This window comes from Ranitomeya imitator, chromosome 6 (genome assembly GCF_032444005.1).
Source record: "Ranitomeya imitator isolate aRanImi1 chromosome 6, aRanImi1.pri, whole genome shotgun sequence".
Lineage (NCBI taxonomy): Eukaryota > Metazoa > Chordata > Amphibia > Anura > Dendrobatidae > Ranitomeya > Ranitomeya imitator.
This window is the reverse complement of record NC_091287.1, coordinates 171,466,772-171,483,275: the sequence shown is the minus strand read 5'-3', so window position 1 is coordinate 171,483,275 and position 16,504 is coordinate 171,466,772. Positions and strand designations below refer to the sequence as shown.

At 44.3% G+C, this 16,504-nt stretch overlaps 1 protein-coding gene across 5 annotated transcripts in view; it reads right to left on the bottom strand.

Moving 5' to 3' along the window:
- Positions 1 to 16,504, bottom strand: part of PDE1C (phosphodiesterase 1C) — a 1,560,705-nt gene that overhangs the window by 157,043 nt on the left and 1,387,158 nt on the right. For all 5 annotated transcript variants that reach the window (XM_069730297.1, XM_069730300.1, XM_069730298.1 and 2 more), the window contains one exon: positions 13,545 to 13,665. In XM_069730297.1, the coding sequence (XP_069586398.1) occupies positions 13,545 to 13,665 (121 nt within the window). The remainder of the gene's footprint in view (positions 1 to 13,544; positions 13,666 to 16,504) is intronic.

Genomic DNA, 16,504 nt, shown 5'->3' with positions numbered 1-16,504 from the left:
GGAGGGGCCAGGCAGAGGACCAACACTTCCAAAGGAGCATTGACTACTGGCAAGGACTAATGAGTCCTGCACAGCTAAATACCCCAGTCCGAATTGCAATTAGCAGAAACACCTGTCCAAGACTGCTGCTCAGGAATAACTGCATTACCATCAACAACCACCGGAGGGAGCCCAAGAGCAGAATTCACAACAGGTCCCTGTGTCTTTGTTCTTGCACCTTGTCTTGTTCCATTACCTTGTCTGAACTTTGTCCTACCTTTGTCTCCTTGTCTGTGGCTTCTTTTCCTGCTGTGTCTTTCCTTGTGTCCTCTGTTTGCTTATGCTCCGCACTCTTGCGGCTCTTGTGGCTTTGCCTGTGCTCCACTCTCTTGTAGCTTTATTTCTGCGCCGCACTCCTGCAGTTCTGTTCCGTTCTAATCTGCTCTGCTCCGGCTGCTGCAGAAATCTCTTGCTGCAGCTCCTCTCCGCATTCTTTGTGGTACCGCTCTGCTTAGCTTCTGCTGCTGCAGTAATCTCTTGCTGCAGCTCCTCTCCGCATTCCTTGCGGTTCCGCTCGGCTTAGCTTCTGCAGCTGCAGTAATCTCTTGCTGCAGCTCCTCTCCGCATTCCTTGTGGTTCCGCTCTGCTTAGCTTTTGTTGCTGCGCTATCTCTTGCTGCTCTACCCTCCTGTCCGTAGGCTTGCGGTTCTCTTCCTGTGTGAACAGGTCCCAACCTGTTCATTCATTCTCCTTTCCTTCTGGCTTATTTCCGTATCTGCATCTCCTGTGTGAACAGGTCCAAACCTGTTTCTTCATACTTCTTTCCTTCCTGCTTGTTTCCTTACCTGCACCTCCTGTGTGAACAGGTCACAACTAGGGTTGATCAATCACCCTAAAAATTGGATCAGAAAGGATCGGTCCGATCACATTTGAAGATCGGCGATCGGGAATTCCGATTTCTGATCCTCATTGAAGTCAATGGGGATAAAAAATCGGAATTCCTAAAACACATATTTTACATTGTGGTGTTTTCTAAATGACTAAAAATGCCAAAATAACATGTAGAATTGGTAATTGGAGGCAGCGGAGCCAGAGAAATCAAATAATAAAGGACACAAGTACTGTTTTTAGTATGAATAGCCGTTATAATGGGGTACATTTGGTCTACGGGTCAAAATAATAACGTAATGCTTGGCAAACTCTTTGGAATTTACTTTTTCTTCATTTCATTTTATTCTTCAACGGTGGGCACGGCGTTGTAGCTACCATTATCACGCCTGTGGATCTCCCAGGCTGAGGTGCCTGCTTCTCTCTTTTTTCCACTAAGATCAAGGGCAAAAACAGTTCTTAAATGATTGTCTGTCACTTCCGCTGCAATCTATGCCTGAGATCCAGGGAGGCCATGCACTGGAACCAGCGGGGAAAACCACAAAATTCACTATAGATACCGATGACCCGAAATCACACCAACATCTTTCTGTCCCACGTCACACACGACAAGATGCTGGAAGGCTCTAATCTACAGCTAACGCCCAGTCGCCACAGTCAAAACTGTTGAAGAGATCTAAAGCTGCGCACCACAATCCAAAATAGACTGCGCTGTAGCAAGAGTCCTGCCTACATTTGTGTCCGCACATCATTCCGCGGCAGCAGCATTGATGCCATTTTTGCTGTTTCTTGCCCTGGGTACAATAAATGGTATCGAGTTCTACCCACTATTAATTTAATTTTTTTTCTTTGTTACCTTTCATCCTTCTTTTTTTAAATAGCTCATTCTGATAGCTTTTTTAAGAAAATGTGTTTATTGTTAAAAAAAATAAATAATAATTTTGCTTGCCCTATTCCTCTGTTGTGTTGGAGTCAGTTTAAGTATAAGAACTTTGCATGGTTTAGCGACATTTGAAAAATACACCTTCCGGGAGGCCTGTCTCAGGGGACTCTCACTGGAAGGGGTCCACGTTCAGCTTGCCCCACAGCAGCAGGGAGTCTCCAGGGGTACCACGAGGAGGAATGGACTCTCCCATACACTGTTTCGTCTTCTTCTGCTTAGACTTATTTTTTTCTTCTTCTGCATTTTATCTTTCTGCTTATTCTTATTCTGCTTATTCTTTTTTTCCTGGTCTTATGGTATCTGGTTCTTCTGGTTCTGGTGCTTTGGGTACAGGTGCTTCTGGTTCTTCCATTTCCTAAACCTTTGCTTCATCTTCTTTTTCCTTTGGTTCTTCTTCTTCTTCTGAGTCTTCTTCCTCTTGTACCGGTTCATCTTCCGCTTCTTCTTCCTCTTGTTCCGGTTCTTCTTCTTCCGGTTGTTGTTCTTCCTCTGATTCCGGTTCTTCTTCTTCCTCTGGTTCTTCTTCCTCTGGTTCCGGTTCTTCTTCTTCCTCTGGTTCTTCTTCCTCTTGTTCCGGTTCTTCTTCTTCCGGTTGTTCTTCTTCCTCTGGTTCCGGTTCTTCTCGTTTCTCTGGTTCTTCTTCCTCTGGTTCCGGTTCTTCTTCTTATTATTATTATTATTATTATACATTTTTATAGCGCCATTTATTCCATGGCGCTTTACATGTGAATACGAGGCAAATATAGACAAATACATTAAACATGAGCAGATAACAGGCACACGGGTACATAAGGAGGGAGGACCCTGCCCGTGAGGGCTCACAGTCTGCAGGGGATGGGTGATGAAACACTAGGAGAGGGTAGGGCAGGTTGCGCGGCGGTTCAGTAACTTCAGGATCACTGCAGGCTGTAGGCTTGTCAGAAGAGGTGGGTCTTCAGGTTCTTTTTGAAGGTTTCTATGGTAGGCGAGAGTCTGATGTGTTGGGGTAGAGAGTTCCAGAGTATGGGGCAAGCACGGGAGAAGTCTTGGATGCGGTTGTGGGAAGAAGAGATGAGAGGGGAGTAGAGAAGGAGGTCTTGAGATGATCGGAGGTTGCGTGTAGGTAGGTACCGGGAGACCATGTCACAGATGTATGGAGGAGAAAGGTTGTGGATGGCTTTGTATGTCATTGTGAGGGTTTTGAACTGGAGTCTCTGGGCGATAGGAAGCCAGTGAAGGGCTTGACATAGGGGAGAGGCTGGGGAATAGCGGGGAGACAGGTAGATTAGTCGGGCAGCAGAGTGTAGGATGGATTGGAGCGGTTCCAGAGTGCTAGAAGGGAGTCCAGAGAGTAGGAGGTTGCAGTAGTCGAGGCGGGAGATGATAAGGGCATGCACTAGTGTTTTTGCGGTGTCGCGGTCAAGGAAAGCACGGATCCGAGAAATATTTTTGAGTTTGAGACGGCAGGAGGAGGCAAGGGCTTGGATATGTGGCTTGAAAGAGAGGGCAGAGTCGAGGATCACCCCGAGGCACCGGGCGTGTGGGACTGGGGAAAGTGAGCAGCCATTGACATTGATGGATAGGTCTGGTGGAAGGGTAGAGTGAGATGGGGGAAAGATGATGAATTCTGTTTTGTCCATGTTCAGTTGTAGAAAGCGAGCAGAAAAGAAGGCTGAAATAGCAGACAGACAGTGCGGGATTTTAGTAAGTAAGTAGGTGAGGTCAGGTCCGGATAGGTAGATCTGCGTGTCATCAGCGTAGAGATGGTACTGCATACCGTGGGATTCTATGGGCTGTCCCAAGCCGAAAGTGTAGATGGAGAAGAGTAGGGTTCCTAGAACAGAGCCTTGAGGAACACCGACTGACAAGGGGCGAAGTGAGGAGGTGGTGTGGGGGAGGGAGACACTGAATGTTCGGTCTGTCAGGTATGACGAGATCCAGGAAAGGGCCTTCTTCCTCTGGTTCTTCTTCCTCTTGTTCCGGTTCTTCTTCTTCCGGTTCTTCTTCGTCTGGTTTTTCTTCTTCTAGTTCTTCTTGTTCTTCTTCTTTTGGTACTTGTATTTATAATTGTAATTTGTGAAGCATGTAGTTCAGGTGCACGGAGGAACAGCCATAAGTACCAGTGTCCGAAAGCACATTTGTGGACCAGCTGATGTTAATGAAACCCGGAAACACAGTAGAAGAAACCTGTGGCAAAGACATTATCGAGAACCAGCTGGTGGTGCTGGGACTCTGTTATTAAGCAGAAGGTATAAGTGCCATTGGCACTAGCGAGAACCATCTGGTGCTGCTGGAACCCTGTTACTAAGCCGAAGGTATAAGTGTCATTGGCACTAGCGAGAACCATCTGCTGCTGCTGGAACCCTGTTACTAAGCAGAAGGTATAAGTGCCATTGCCACTAGCCTGGTGCTGCTGGAATCCTGTTACTAAGCAGAAGGTATAAGTGCCATTGACACTAGCGAGAACCATCTGGTGCTACTGGAACCCTGTTACTAAGCAGAAGGTATAAGTGCCATAAGCACTATCGAGAACCATCTGGCAGTTATGGAACTCGTATTGGACTGTAGGGTTAATATGTGTTACTAACCCTCAAAATAAAGGACAGCTTCTGTTACTGGAACTGGGAGCCACAGCAGGAGCCGCCTGGACTACCTGCACTCTGGAGACCCAGCTAACTCTACTGGGGCACGGAGCAGAAGCAGATCAAGTTGTGCATCTCCCCGATTACCAGTCTACGTTACCGGAACCCGGAGCCAAGCTAGGAGGCAACTGTCCTGCCGACACTCTTGAGAACCAGCCAGCAGAGGAAACACGGAAACCACGACAACACGGCAGCGGGTGTTCACTGTGCTACGTGCAATTCTGAGCAACAGCTAGCGGTGCTGAGGCCCAGGCAGACAGGATTCATTGTAGGTGGACATGAGAATTTGAATTGCCAGTAGCACAGCCAGAGTCCAGCTTGCGTTGCTGAACCCCGACAACACGGCAGCGGGTGTTCACTGTGCTACTGACTCTTCCGAGCAACAGCAGATGGTGCTCAAGCCCAGGTGGACTGGAGTATTTGTAGGTGGACTGGAGTATTTGTAGGTGGACTGGAGTATCTGATTTGCCAGTGGCACTGCCAGAGTAAAGCAAGGTTGATCCCATTACTATGCATATCTCTTTTCTTGTCTAATTTTGAATGGTTTTCTCTATATGCATATGGTTGATCCCTGGTTTGCTTAATTTTGTGGTGCCCGCTACTCTTCTTTGTATACGTATGGGATGGTGCATGACGTGGTTGCAGGCACACAAAACTCCACCACATTTTGGCAAGACTGAACTGGCCTTCTGCAGAGGTGCTGCTCCGGCTCTCTGGATGGCTTCTTCCCCATCCTGGAGGCACTAAGCTGCCATGTGAAACACTCGAAGTAGTCCTCTCAGGTGGAAATGAGGACATCATCGAATGTACCAGTGTGTCTTGGAACTCTTGCATTTTACAATCCCGGTTCAACGGTGTTATCAGGGTTTGTAGGTTGTCACGGTAGCGAGGATCCAGGAGGCTGGCACCCAGTAATCATTAATGTTGAGAATGTGAGCGATACGGCAGTTGTTTCGAAGGCACTGCAGCATGAAATTACTCATGTGTTGCAGACTGCCGACTGGCCATGCCCCACTGTCCCCTGCTTGAGGCATGCTCTCTGTCTCCTCTGCATCCCCCATCCTTGCTTTAAATGATGATTACCAGTGTGTGGTGTACCATCCTCCTCTGGCCGTACTAGTTCCTCCTCCAATTCTTCCTCCTCCTCTTCATCAAAAAGTGTTCCCTGTCTGGACCTTTGTGAATTGCTGACTAGGGTTGAGTGACTTTTCATTTTTTGAGGTCGAGTCGGGTTTCGCGAAACCTGACTTTCTCAAAAGTCGGGTCGAGTGAAATCGGCCGATCTTATTAAAAAGTCGGGGTCGGTGATCGGCCGAAACACGAAACCCAATGCAAAGTCAATGGGAATTTTTTTTTCTATATTTACTTCAGCGCGATATAGCAGAAAAGCCGGTAATTCAATTGCCGGCTTTTCATTTCTCCTGCCTAAACCCGACATGATATGAGACACGGTTTACATACAGTAAACCATGTCATATCCCCCTTTTTTTTGCATATTACACACTACTAATGTTAGTAGTGTGTATGTGCAAAATTTTGGCGCTCTAGCTATTAAATTTAAGGGTTAAATCGCGTAAAAAATTGACGTGGGCTCCCGCGCAATTTTCTCCGCCAGAGTAGTAAAGCCAGTGACTGAGGGCAGATATTAATAGCCTGGAGAGGGTCCATGGTTATTGTCCCCCCCCCGGCTAAAAACATCTGCCCCAGCCACCCCAAAAAAGGCACATCTGGAAGATGTGCCTATTCTGGCACTTGGCCACTCTCTTCCCATTCCCGTGTAGCGGTGGGATATGGGGTAATGAAGGGTTAATGTCACCTTGCTATTGTAAGGTGACATTAAGCCAGATTAATAATGGAGAGGCGTCAATTCTGACACCTGTCCATTATTAATCCAATTGTATGAAAGGGTTAAAAAAACACACACATTATTAAAAAGTATTTTAATGAAATAAACACACAGGTTGTTTTAATATTTTACTGCTCTCTCAATCCACCTGAAGACCCTCGTTCTGTAACAAATTAAAAATAATAAACCAACAATATACATACCTTCCGTTGATCTTTAACGTCACAGGATGTAAATCCATCTGAAGGGTTAGAATATTTCACAGACAGGAGCTCTGCTATAATGCAGCTATGCTCGTTCCTTTAAAACCCCGGGGAATGAAGGTAATGTAGGTCAATGACCTATAGTTACCTTCAGTCACGGTGATGCGCCCTCTGCTGGATGTCCTCATATGAACTCGAGCCTGGGAGCTTTCCAGGAAAGCCATGATGGATCAATGACCTCATCATCTGTTGGACCCTCATCCAACACCTCAGACGATTGCTCCTCCAGGGTCGTTTGTATACTGCAGGACGCACCAGCTAATGCCACATGAGTTTCATCATCATCTGATGTGTACTGTGGTCGGCTGACTGTATGCACAGGGCTACCCGCCTGTTCTTCTTCTGAGAGAAATAAAAGTTGGGCATCACTGCTTAAAAGCTCTTCTTCCTGTTGTCGGATACTGCCTGACTGGCCCCCTGATCCACAGTCAACAGATTCTTCAAACAGAAGTAAAGATGGCTCCTGTACCGGTCATTCTAACTGCCTGGGTAATTTGGCAGGTGGTGGTGAAGAAGCAGAGCACTGCTCTACACTGACATGAGCGGACTCTGTGCTCTGTATCTGGGAGGATGAGGATGAGGAACGAATTGAAGTCGATGCCGTAGCTGCCATCCATCCAACAATGATTTCAATTTGTTCCTCCCCCAGCAATGGGATACCACGACCTCTAACAAAGCTGCGCATGAAGGACTGTTCCCAGGAATAGCTAGTGGCTGAGTCACTTGTGCCCGCAGCAGGCAAAGATTCTCCACGACCTCTCCCTGCAACACCTCCGCGACCGTGGCCGTGACCACGTCCCTTACTCCCTGCCTTCCTCATCTCTCTAGACTTCGATGGGCAGAAGGGCAGAAGAGTTCTCCTATTTAGTGTGCCTAAACCTGTAAACCTGCAGACAGGTGTAAGAAACACTAATTGCATCTAGTTTGGTGTAAACTTTAACAGAAACTGGTGTGGCCTAAACAAATATGAACTGGTGTTGTGTGAACTGTATTGATCAAAATCTGAAAGTATCACAGAGTTTTCGTAGCAGTTGCACCGTGGGGGTGTAATCTATGGTGCAAAAATGGAATCTACAAATATTCTGTGAATACTAGGTGAGAATGTGCAAGGCAGCACAATCCCACAACAAAAATACGATAGTGTGATTACACCTCGACTGCTGCACAGAGGTGTAAACCGACACTAATTGGAAGTATTGTGGTGATTCCAATTAGAGTGCAATCACACACAAAATGCAGGTGGTGGTATTAGGAATTTTTTGTAGCAGTTGCACCGTGGGGGCGTAATCTACGGTGCAAAAGTGGAAGCTACAAATATTCTGCTAAAACTAGGTAAGAATATTTCCCAATTCCCACACCTCTCCCCTCCCCAGTCCTCACTAAGAGGTATAGGATCACCCAACTAAATAACTTTTGTTCCCTCTATCTATCTATCTATCTATCTATCTATCTATCTATCTATCTAATTCTCAATGGCTGCAGTCCGAACAAAATAAAAGATTGGTGGATATTGTGCTGAAACAGCAAAAAGACAGGCGCTGCAATCTGCAGAGAATGCAGTAAGCAGACCAGTGTATGCTGTACAGTGACGCTGCTGGCTCCACAGAACTCTGTGCAGGTCTTAAGAAAAAAAGCACAGGGTAGTGAAGCACAGTCAGTGAAGGTACTTTAACACAGGAGGTGTTAACATAGATAGGACAAAAACGCTAATAGAGACACAATATTTTCGCTCTCTCTCTAATGATAGAGACAAGGCTCTCCCTAACTGAATTCACAGTAGAGTGAACACAAAATGGCGGCAACAGCCTTTTATAGTGCCTGATCACAGCCAATCACTGTCATGCCAGTAGTTAAAATGCCTACTGGTGTTTCAGGATGTGCCCACACTTCACAGGCTCTTCATTGGGTGGTTCATGTGTCAATCACAAGCATTGTGTAAAAAAAAAAAATACACACTTCCGATTTCCGATCACATTCAAAGATCGGAATCGGGATTCAGAATAGTGAAAATCGGTATAATTACAATTTTACATGATCAGATGGAGCAATCCTAGTCCCAACCTGTTCCTTCATACTTCATATCCGTACCTGCAACTCCTGTGTGAACAGGTCCCTACCTGTTCTTTCATACACCACACCAACCTGCCCTGGGTCTCTGCCGTGCCTGCCAGCCCTGTGTCTCTGCCGTGCCTGCCAGCCCTGTGTCTCTGCTGTGACTGCCAGCCCTGTGTCTCTGCATGCCTGTCAGCCCTGTGTCTCTGTCGTTTCTGCCAGCCCTGTGTCTCTGCCTGCCCTGCATCTCAGCAAGCCTGACATCACCATCAGAGGCTCCAGTGAAAACCAAGGCAGTTGTCATAGTCACGCCCCTTCCAGGGTAGTCTGGTTTGTGGCACAGTGGTGCCACAAACCCCTTGGTTCACGCCCATCAGTCAGGGCATGAGCTTGACAGATCTATTGTTAAAATCATGTCTTTCAAGTGAAACATGTTTTGTTTACATTTTCCACATCAATAACAAAGCAAATCCTAAAATTTTGCAATTTTCACTTTTGCCAATAAGGTTTATACTAGGCTCAACTTTCCTGTTCTGTAAAAATCACTTTTCAGTAGTAATTTCTGTTTCATCACAGGGGGAGATTACAAGCAGTTATCACTAATATATACATAGACACAGGCTTGGACTGGCCCATAGGAGAACAGGGGTATCCCCCGGTGGGCCCTTGTGCAGATCTGGTCCCCCAACCCCATTGTATGGGCAGTGCGTGGCATAATTCACTTGATTCACTCTGTACAGAAAAAAGCAGCATCTCATCATTCATTAACCAAACTACCCAGTTTATAATTCCAGAGATATAGGAAAATTTGTGATTGAGGGTAGCGTAATAGTTGTATGCAGGTGAAAATTCCCCCCCCCTCAAGGTCCAGGTTAACATTGGACCCCTAGCACCCCAGTCGGACACTGCATAGACAAGTCTTGATTTGGTTAATACCGGCAGAACATTACCTGACTAACTACATTATGTCAACTGTACTTTGGTGGAAGAGGGATTAGGCTATGTGCACACGTTGCGGATTAGGCTTAGGAATTTCTGGTGCAGATTCTGCCTCTCCTGGCAGAAAACGCACCTGCGGATTTGTCGCGTTTTTTGTGCAGTTCTGCAGCATTTTTTGTGCGTTTTTGCTGCGGTTTTCTTGCGGATTTTCTGCGTTTTTTACCCCTGCGGTTTTCTATAATGGAATGGGTACAAAAAAGCTGCAGATTCACAAAAAAGAAGTCCAATAAATAAAGAATGAACAGCGCTCCACCCAGGAGCATGCTTGATAAAGACCAAATGGTGGTCGAATCGTTGCTGCTGTACCATGGCTGAATAAAAGGCGTATTATGGAAGATTTCTACACCTGGGTGGAGCGCTGTTCATTATTTATTGGTCTGGTTATATCCGGGACAGTTCCCTGGATGTGGAACGGGCGCCCCAGTACAAAGAGTGCGCTCAGCTTTTGCTTTTCACAAAAAAGAAGTGACATGCTACTTCTTTTAACAGCAGCGTTTCCGCAGCTGATTTTCCGCAAAGTGTGCACAGCATTTTTTTTTGCTCATTGATTTACATTGTACTGTAAATCAATTGCGGATCTGCAGCGTTTCTGCACTGCAAAAAACGCTGTGGATCCGCAGAGAATCCGCAACGTGTGCACATACCCTAATTCTATGGGGTTGTTTGTCAGTGCTTGTTCTAGGCCTCTTAGTTCCAACAAAAGGAAATCTTAATGCTTCAGCTTTTCGGTTCTATGACTGCATCCCAGCACATAAAGCAGGGTTCATAAAGGCATAGTTGGATAAGTTTGGTGGGTAAGAATCAGATTGACCCCACAGAGTCCTAACCTCAACCACAAAATTTGTGGTATAAACTACATTTGAGATAACGAGCCAGGCCCTCTTATCCAACATCAGTACCTGACTTCACAAATGCTCTCCTGGATTAATGGGCTAAAATACTCACAGAGACTTTCAAAATTCTCATAGAAAACCTTCCCAGAGGAAGGTTATTTTAGTAGCAATGGTGGTGGTGTATTTAGAATGGGATGTCATGAAAGCTCCTGTAGGTTTGATGTATAAGTGTCCCAATATTTTTGGCCATGTAGTTCAGATAACACATGATCAAACTGCTTACAATAGGTGATCGTCACTGCTCAACCTCTTTGGAGCAGATCACAGAGCATGCCTAATAATAATAATAATCTTTATTTATATAGCACAAACATATTCCGCAGCGCTTTACAGTTTCAAACACAACAGTCATAAGTAACAATGTTATCAATACAATAATTACAGCAAAATAGGACGACCCTGCTTGTGAGCGCGTACAATCTACAATGAGGTGGGGGAAATATAAAGTACAGGTGTGTATTTACAATGATAGTCCAGCCATCTTGAGGGAGTGGGGGTTAGATAGAGATAGTGAATGGGCTACACACACATTTACACATAAAATGTCTTTGATTAGGGAACATGATAGGTCTCTCTGAACAAATGTGTTTTGAGGGAGTGCCTAAAACTGTGCAAGTTGTGGATGGTCCTAATTTCTTGGGGTAGAGCATTCCAGAGGATTGGCACAGCGCTGGAGAAGTCTTGGAGTTGGGAGTGGGAGGTATGGATTAGTGCAGAGGCTAGTCGAAAGTTGTTTGCAGAGCGCAGCGATCAGCTAGGCCAATAGACAGAAATGAGGGAGGAGATGTAAGGGAATGCCGCACTGTGGAGAGCTTTATGGGTGAGAACAAGTACTTTGAATTGGATCCTGTAGTGAATGGACAGCCAGTGTAATGACTGGCTAAGAGCGGACACGTTTGAGTACCGATTAGCCAGATGGACGACCTTGGCTGCTGCATTAAGCATGGACTGGAGAGGGGAGGTCAAGTAAGGTGGAGGCCAATTAATAGCATTAGAGTAGTCCAGGCGAGAGTGGATCAAGGTGACAGTGAGGGCTTTTGTTGTTTCCATGGTGAGAAAAGGGAAGTTTCTAGAGATGTCCTTTAGGTGTAAGTGGCAACAGCGGGCAACAGATTATATATGGGAGGTGAAGAGATTGGTGTCAAACGTAGTACCCAGACAGCGCACCTGGTGCCGCGGAGTAATTGTGGTGCCACCCAAGGAGAGGGCAATGTCAGATTTAGGGAGGTTATTAGATGGCAGGAACTGGATAAGTTCAGTTTTGGAGAGGTTGAGTTTCATGATGGGCGGACATGATTTTGGAGACTGCGGACAGACAGTCACTGGCATTTTGTAGTACAGCGGGGGTAATGTCAGGGGTTTGACGTGTATAGTTGTGTGTCATCAGCATAAAGATGCTATTGAAAGTCAAATCTACTGATGGTCTGTACAATTGGGGCCTTGTAGAGAGAGAAGAGAAGGGAACCAAAGACTGGGCCCTGAGGTACCCCAACCTTGAGAGGAAGAGGGCATGAAGTGGAGCCAACAAACAAAACACAGAAGGAGTGGTCAGAAAGATAGGAAGAGAACCAGGAGAGGGCAAGGTCCTTAATGCCTAGTAAATGGAGCCTAGAGAGTAGGAGACGTGGTCAACAGTGTCGAAAGCTGCAGAAAGGTCGAGAAGAAAGAGCAGAGAGTGATCACCGTTACATTTTGTTGTCAGAAGGTCATTGGTCACTTTGATGAGTGCAGTTTCTTTCGAATGTAGCCGGACTGTGAAGGGTCTAGGAGGGAATGAGTGGAGAGGTAATGGGTAAGGCGCGAGTAAACAAGGCGCTCCAAGATGTATGTCTATGTTTTCGATAATCCATGTAGCTAAAGTGTAAAACACATCTACATTCCCCACAAATCTGAACTGAAATTATAATAAAAAATATCTTATCGTTAATAATAAAAATAAATTAGAAAGAAGAATGCTTCACTAGCTCTAAGCATGAAAAAACAATACAGGTAACGTATTCCCATAAAAAAATTAACTAACTGGACATATTTTAAGTGGGTGTGTAGGTGTAGGAGTTTAAAGGGTACCCAAAATGAATGAATCTTCCTCAAGGACATTTATAATACTGTGGCCAGTTCCAGTGGCTCTAGTGGCATAAATTAGTGTTATTCGCTGATGTTGCACAAATGAAAATTTGCCAAGTCTGGAAAAGGTTAATAAGGTACAGAAGTAGAGAATTGAGTTATATTAGATGTTATGCTAAAATATGATATGTAATGTGGTGGGAGGAGATGGGGTTAATCCTGCCGCTGCCTGTTCGGAAGAATGATGATAGATGGAGTCAAGAAAGGATGATATAGAAAGCATTTTAGCTGATGGGCAGCACAGTGGCTCTGTGGTTAGCCCTACAGCTTTGGAACACTGGGGTCCTGGGTTCAAATCCCACCAAGGAGAACATCTGCAAGGAGTTTGTATGTTCTCCCAGTGTTTTCCTGGGCTTCCTCCTGGTTCCTCCAATAAGGACAGTGTCAGTGTTTGTAAAGTGCTATATAATTGAGTAAATAATTAATTCATCCTTTTGCTTCATCTATCATCCTTCATCCTAATGGGCAGCGCAGGATTAACCCCATCTCCTCCTGCCAGATTGCATTATACTTCCATGTGGGTCTACAGATTCCTGTCTAAGTGATTTCTGTGGTTGTGATTGAACAAACCAAGTCAGGTGAGCATTTCCCTCACCCACTCATCCTTTTTAAGACCCTATTATGCAATTGTTTTCTTCCAGCTTTTCCACTTTAAAATATGATTTGCAGTTATACCAATGATACCAGCCAAATCACTAACCTGAACTCCAGAATCATGGCATCAAATAACACTAGACAATGACTGTGACATTGATTTAAAGCATATCCTAATACAGTTTTTAACTTTGGCTCTCTACAGTCAAAAATGTTTAACCTTGTGAAGCATATAGAATTTTACAAGAACCAGGACTCAAAAACCACACGTATGACCACTATATATTGAATCAGTTTCTTAAGTGACAATATAGTATCAAAATATCTAAAATATATTCTCACCTGTCTGAAGAATTCTTCTAGCAGAGACATGGTCCACCGATGATGGAGGTCCCAGTTTTTAGCTGGATGGCTTATGTCTGCTGTATGCAATAGCAAAGATAAGGCTTTTGGTTTGTCAATCCTGCAAATTAAAATATCAAGTTAATAACCAAGTATATATGTATGGGCCCTTTCTGTGATTTTTTTTTCTTATACTGTATATAATAATGTTTTTTCCTCCAACAAGACCAAAGACCAACAAGATTAACATGTCATGTTTCAAAGTACCGATTTTAACAACTTCTGCATCCTTGTATTATATTGTACAATAATTTCTCCCTCAGAAAGACGAGATTATGGCTAAAATACTATAATGTTTATTTATTATGCTTACTTATTGAACACCATCATAATCCACAGGGTTACAGATATTTTCATCACTGTCCCCATTCAAGCTCACAATATAAATTGTCTTTGGAATGTGGGAGGAAACTCACACAAACATGGGGAGAACATGCAAACTTTTTGCAGATTTGTACCCTGGTTCGCAGCACTACAACGCCGTAGTTCTAAACACTGAACCACCAAGTTGTTTGTTTAAATTAAATTTAATCTGAATTAATACATTTTTCATCCTAAGGTTGTATTACATCATGTACATAGTTTCAATTGTTTAAGAAAGACATGACAAGTCCATTAAAGCTAACCAGTGGGAAGGTGTCTGGACATAAACAGGGATCTAGCAGATTCAGAAAACTGCAAATAAACCCATCCAATCCACACTGGCAAAGAAATCAAACCGTAGGTGTCCATAAATTAAGTTATGTGTAATAATTAGAAATAACACAGGGAAAAAGTATTGAACACGCTTATTGAAATTTAATTAACACTTCGTACAAAAGCCTTTGTTGGTGATGATAGCTTCATGGGGCATCCTGTATGGAGAAACTAGTCGCATTAATTGCTCTGGTGTGATTTGGGCCCATTCTTCCAAAGTCTCATCAAATCCTGAAGGTTCTGGGGGCTCTATCTATGACCTCTGAGCTTTAAATCTTTTCATAAATTTTCTATTGGGTTCAGGTCAGATGACTGGCTGGTCATAAAAGCATTATTTTGTTTTCAAGAAACCAATGGTTTGGTTGTGTGTTTAAGATTGTTGTTTTCCTGAAATGTTCACCCTCCTTTCATCTTCTCTATCATGGTACATGGCAGTAGATTTTTTTTCTAGAATGTCTCGGTATATTTGTTGATTCATCCTTCCTTCAATCATGTGAAGCTTGTCAGTTATCCCGGAAGCTTTGTGGTTTGTCAATATGTATTTTGGCAAGTTCTTTTTTTTATGATTTTCTTTCAACAGTGGTTTTCTCCTCGGCCATCTTGCATGACATCTTCCATGGCCAATAATGAAGCAGATAGAGCAATCTGACACTAATGTACCTTGAACACCTTACATTTTCTTGGAAGTCATTCTGGGTTCTTTGGTTACCATAGGTATTTTCCGTCACTTTAATTTGTCCCTTAGACCTTAAACTTCTGAGCAACATGTGCAACTGTTGTTAAAGGACTAAGGACTTCTGTAGCCAAGTGTACAGTAAAGCTTTAATCAGTAAAACATTGTTATATAGTGGCCGGAGCTTGTAAGAACAGGAACAAAAAGACAACAAGCAGTAACCATAAAATAGGCATGGGTTGCCAGGTAAGAACCAAAAGAGAGGGACATGAGGTCATGTCACGTGATAACTGTGTCACAGCTAAGAATAACAAAAGTCCCAGGGAAGCAGAAAAGGGGAGGAGTTGACAGCTGAATCTATATCAGGATAGACATATCGAAGTAGCTGAGCTGACTTATAGCCGCAACTGCCAGCACAAGACATTGAAGCAATTGTGAGTTTTCGATACATCATATCATATCTGAGAGTGAGGGCCGAATAGAGGGATCGAGATGACCCAAGAGAGGAAACCGATCAGAGGAATCAAGAGAGAGACGATAACAGGAATAGAGAGAGAGAGGGAGCCGATTAGAGAAACTTAGACGATTGAGATGTACAGAGGGGACTTTGGGCCACACTTCAGGAAACGCATTGCTGAAGCAACTAGTCGATAAGGGACTTGTGGCCTAACGGAGTAGTGCTACTGCCGACCGACGTACTGACTGGGTTGCACTATAGACCAGTGTATTAGGACCGAGACGTCATTACCCATCATTATTGTTTATTGCCTTGTAAGATAGAGTTTTCATTGATAGAATTGTTATTGCAACTGTGACAAGTAGAAGCAGCACTGATGATCTAAATTCATCCAGCAACTAGTGAGGTTAAAGTGACTACATAAGCAAGGGAGCTCAAGGCGGATAATAGGTAAGAGTTGGTGTGTGTGTAGCGCAATGGCCAACATCCCGGCATACAGTCCCCTTCTCTCCCCATGCAGGGATGCTTGTTTACTCACTGCCTCAGCCCCGCTGTTTGGTTCCCCGGTGTGCTCCTGCTTCTTTCTGGTGCTCTTAAAGGGACAGACCATGCATATAGTAAATGCCCTCAGCTTGTTGCTGAGAGGCATTTCATTTAATTAGTACACCTGCAAGATGGCTTACAGTCAATTGCTGGCGGGTCATAGTCAATTGTTGGGAATCATCCTGTATTTAAGACTCCCTTAGGTGGCAAGTCCTGTTCCCAAAGTCCCCTGGTCTCGGTGTGGCCAGTGCGAACGCTCTAGTGCTCTTGTAGGGGTAGCGCGCACATATAGTAAATGCCTTCAGCTTGTTGCTGAGAGGCATTTAGTTTAAAATCTTACTCTCTACCTCTGCTTGCAACAGTGTTATATAGCAGCGTTTTTGGAAACTGTTACATCACCTAACTATGAAAGATGCTTGTTAATGAAGCCCTGATATGAATTCCTTCAATTAATTCCTTTCTTTACCTCCCTATAGTGAGACCCAGACATACAAGACAACTTCCACCCTCATACATTTCAATTGTAAAATA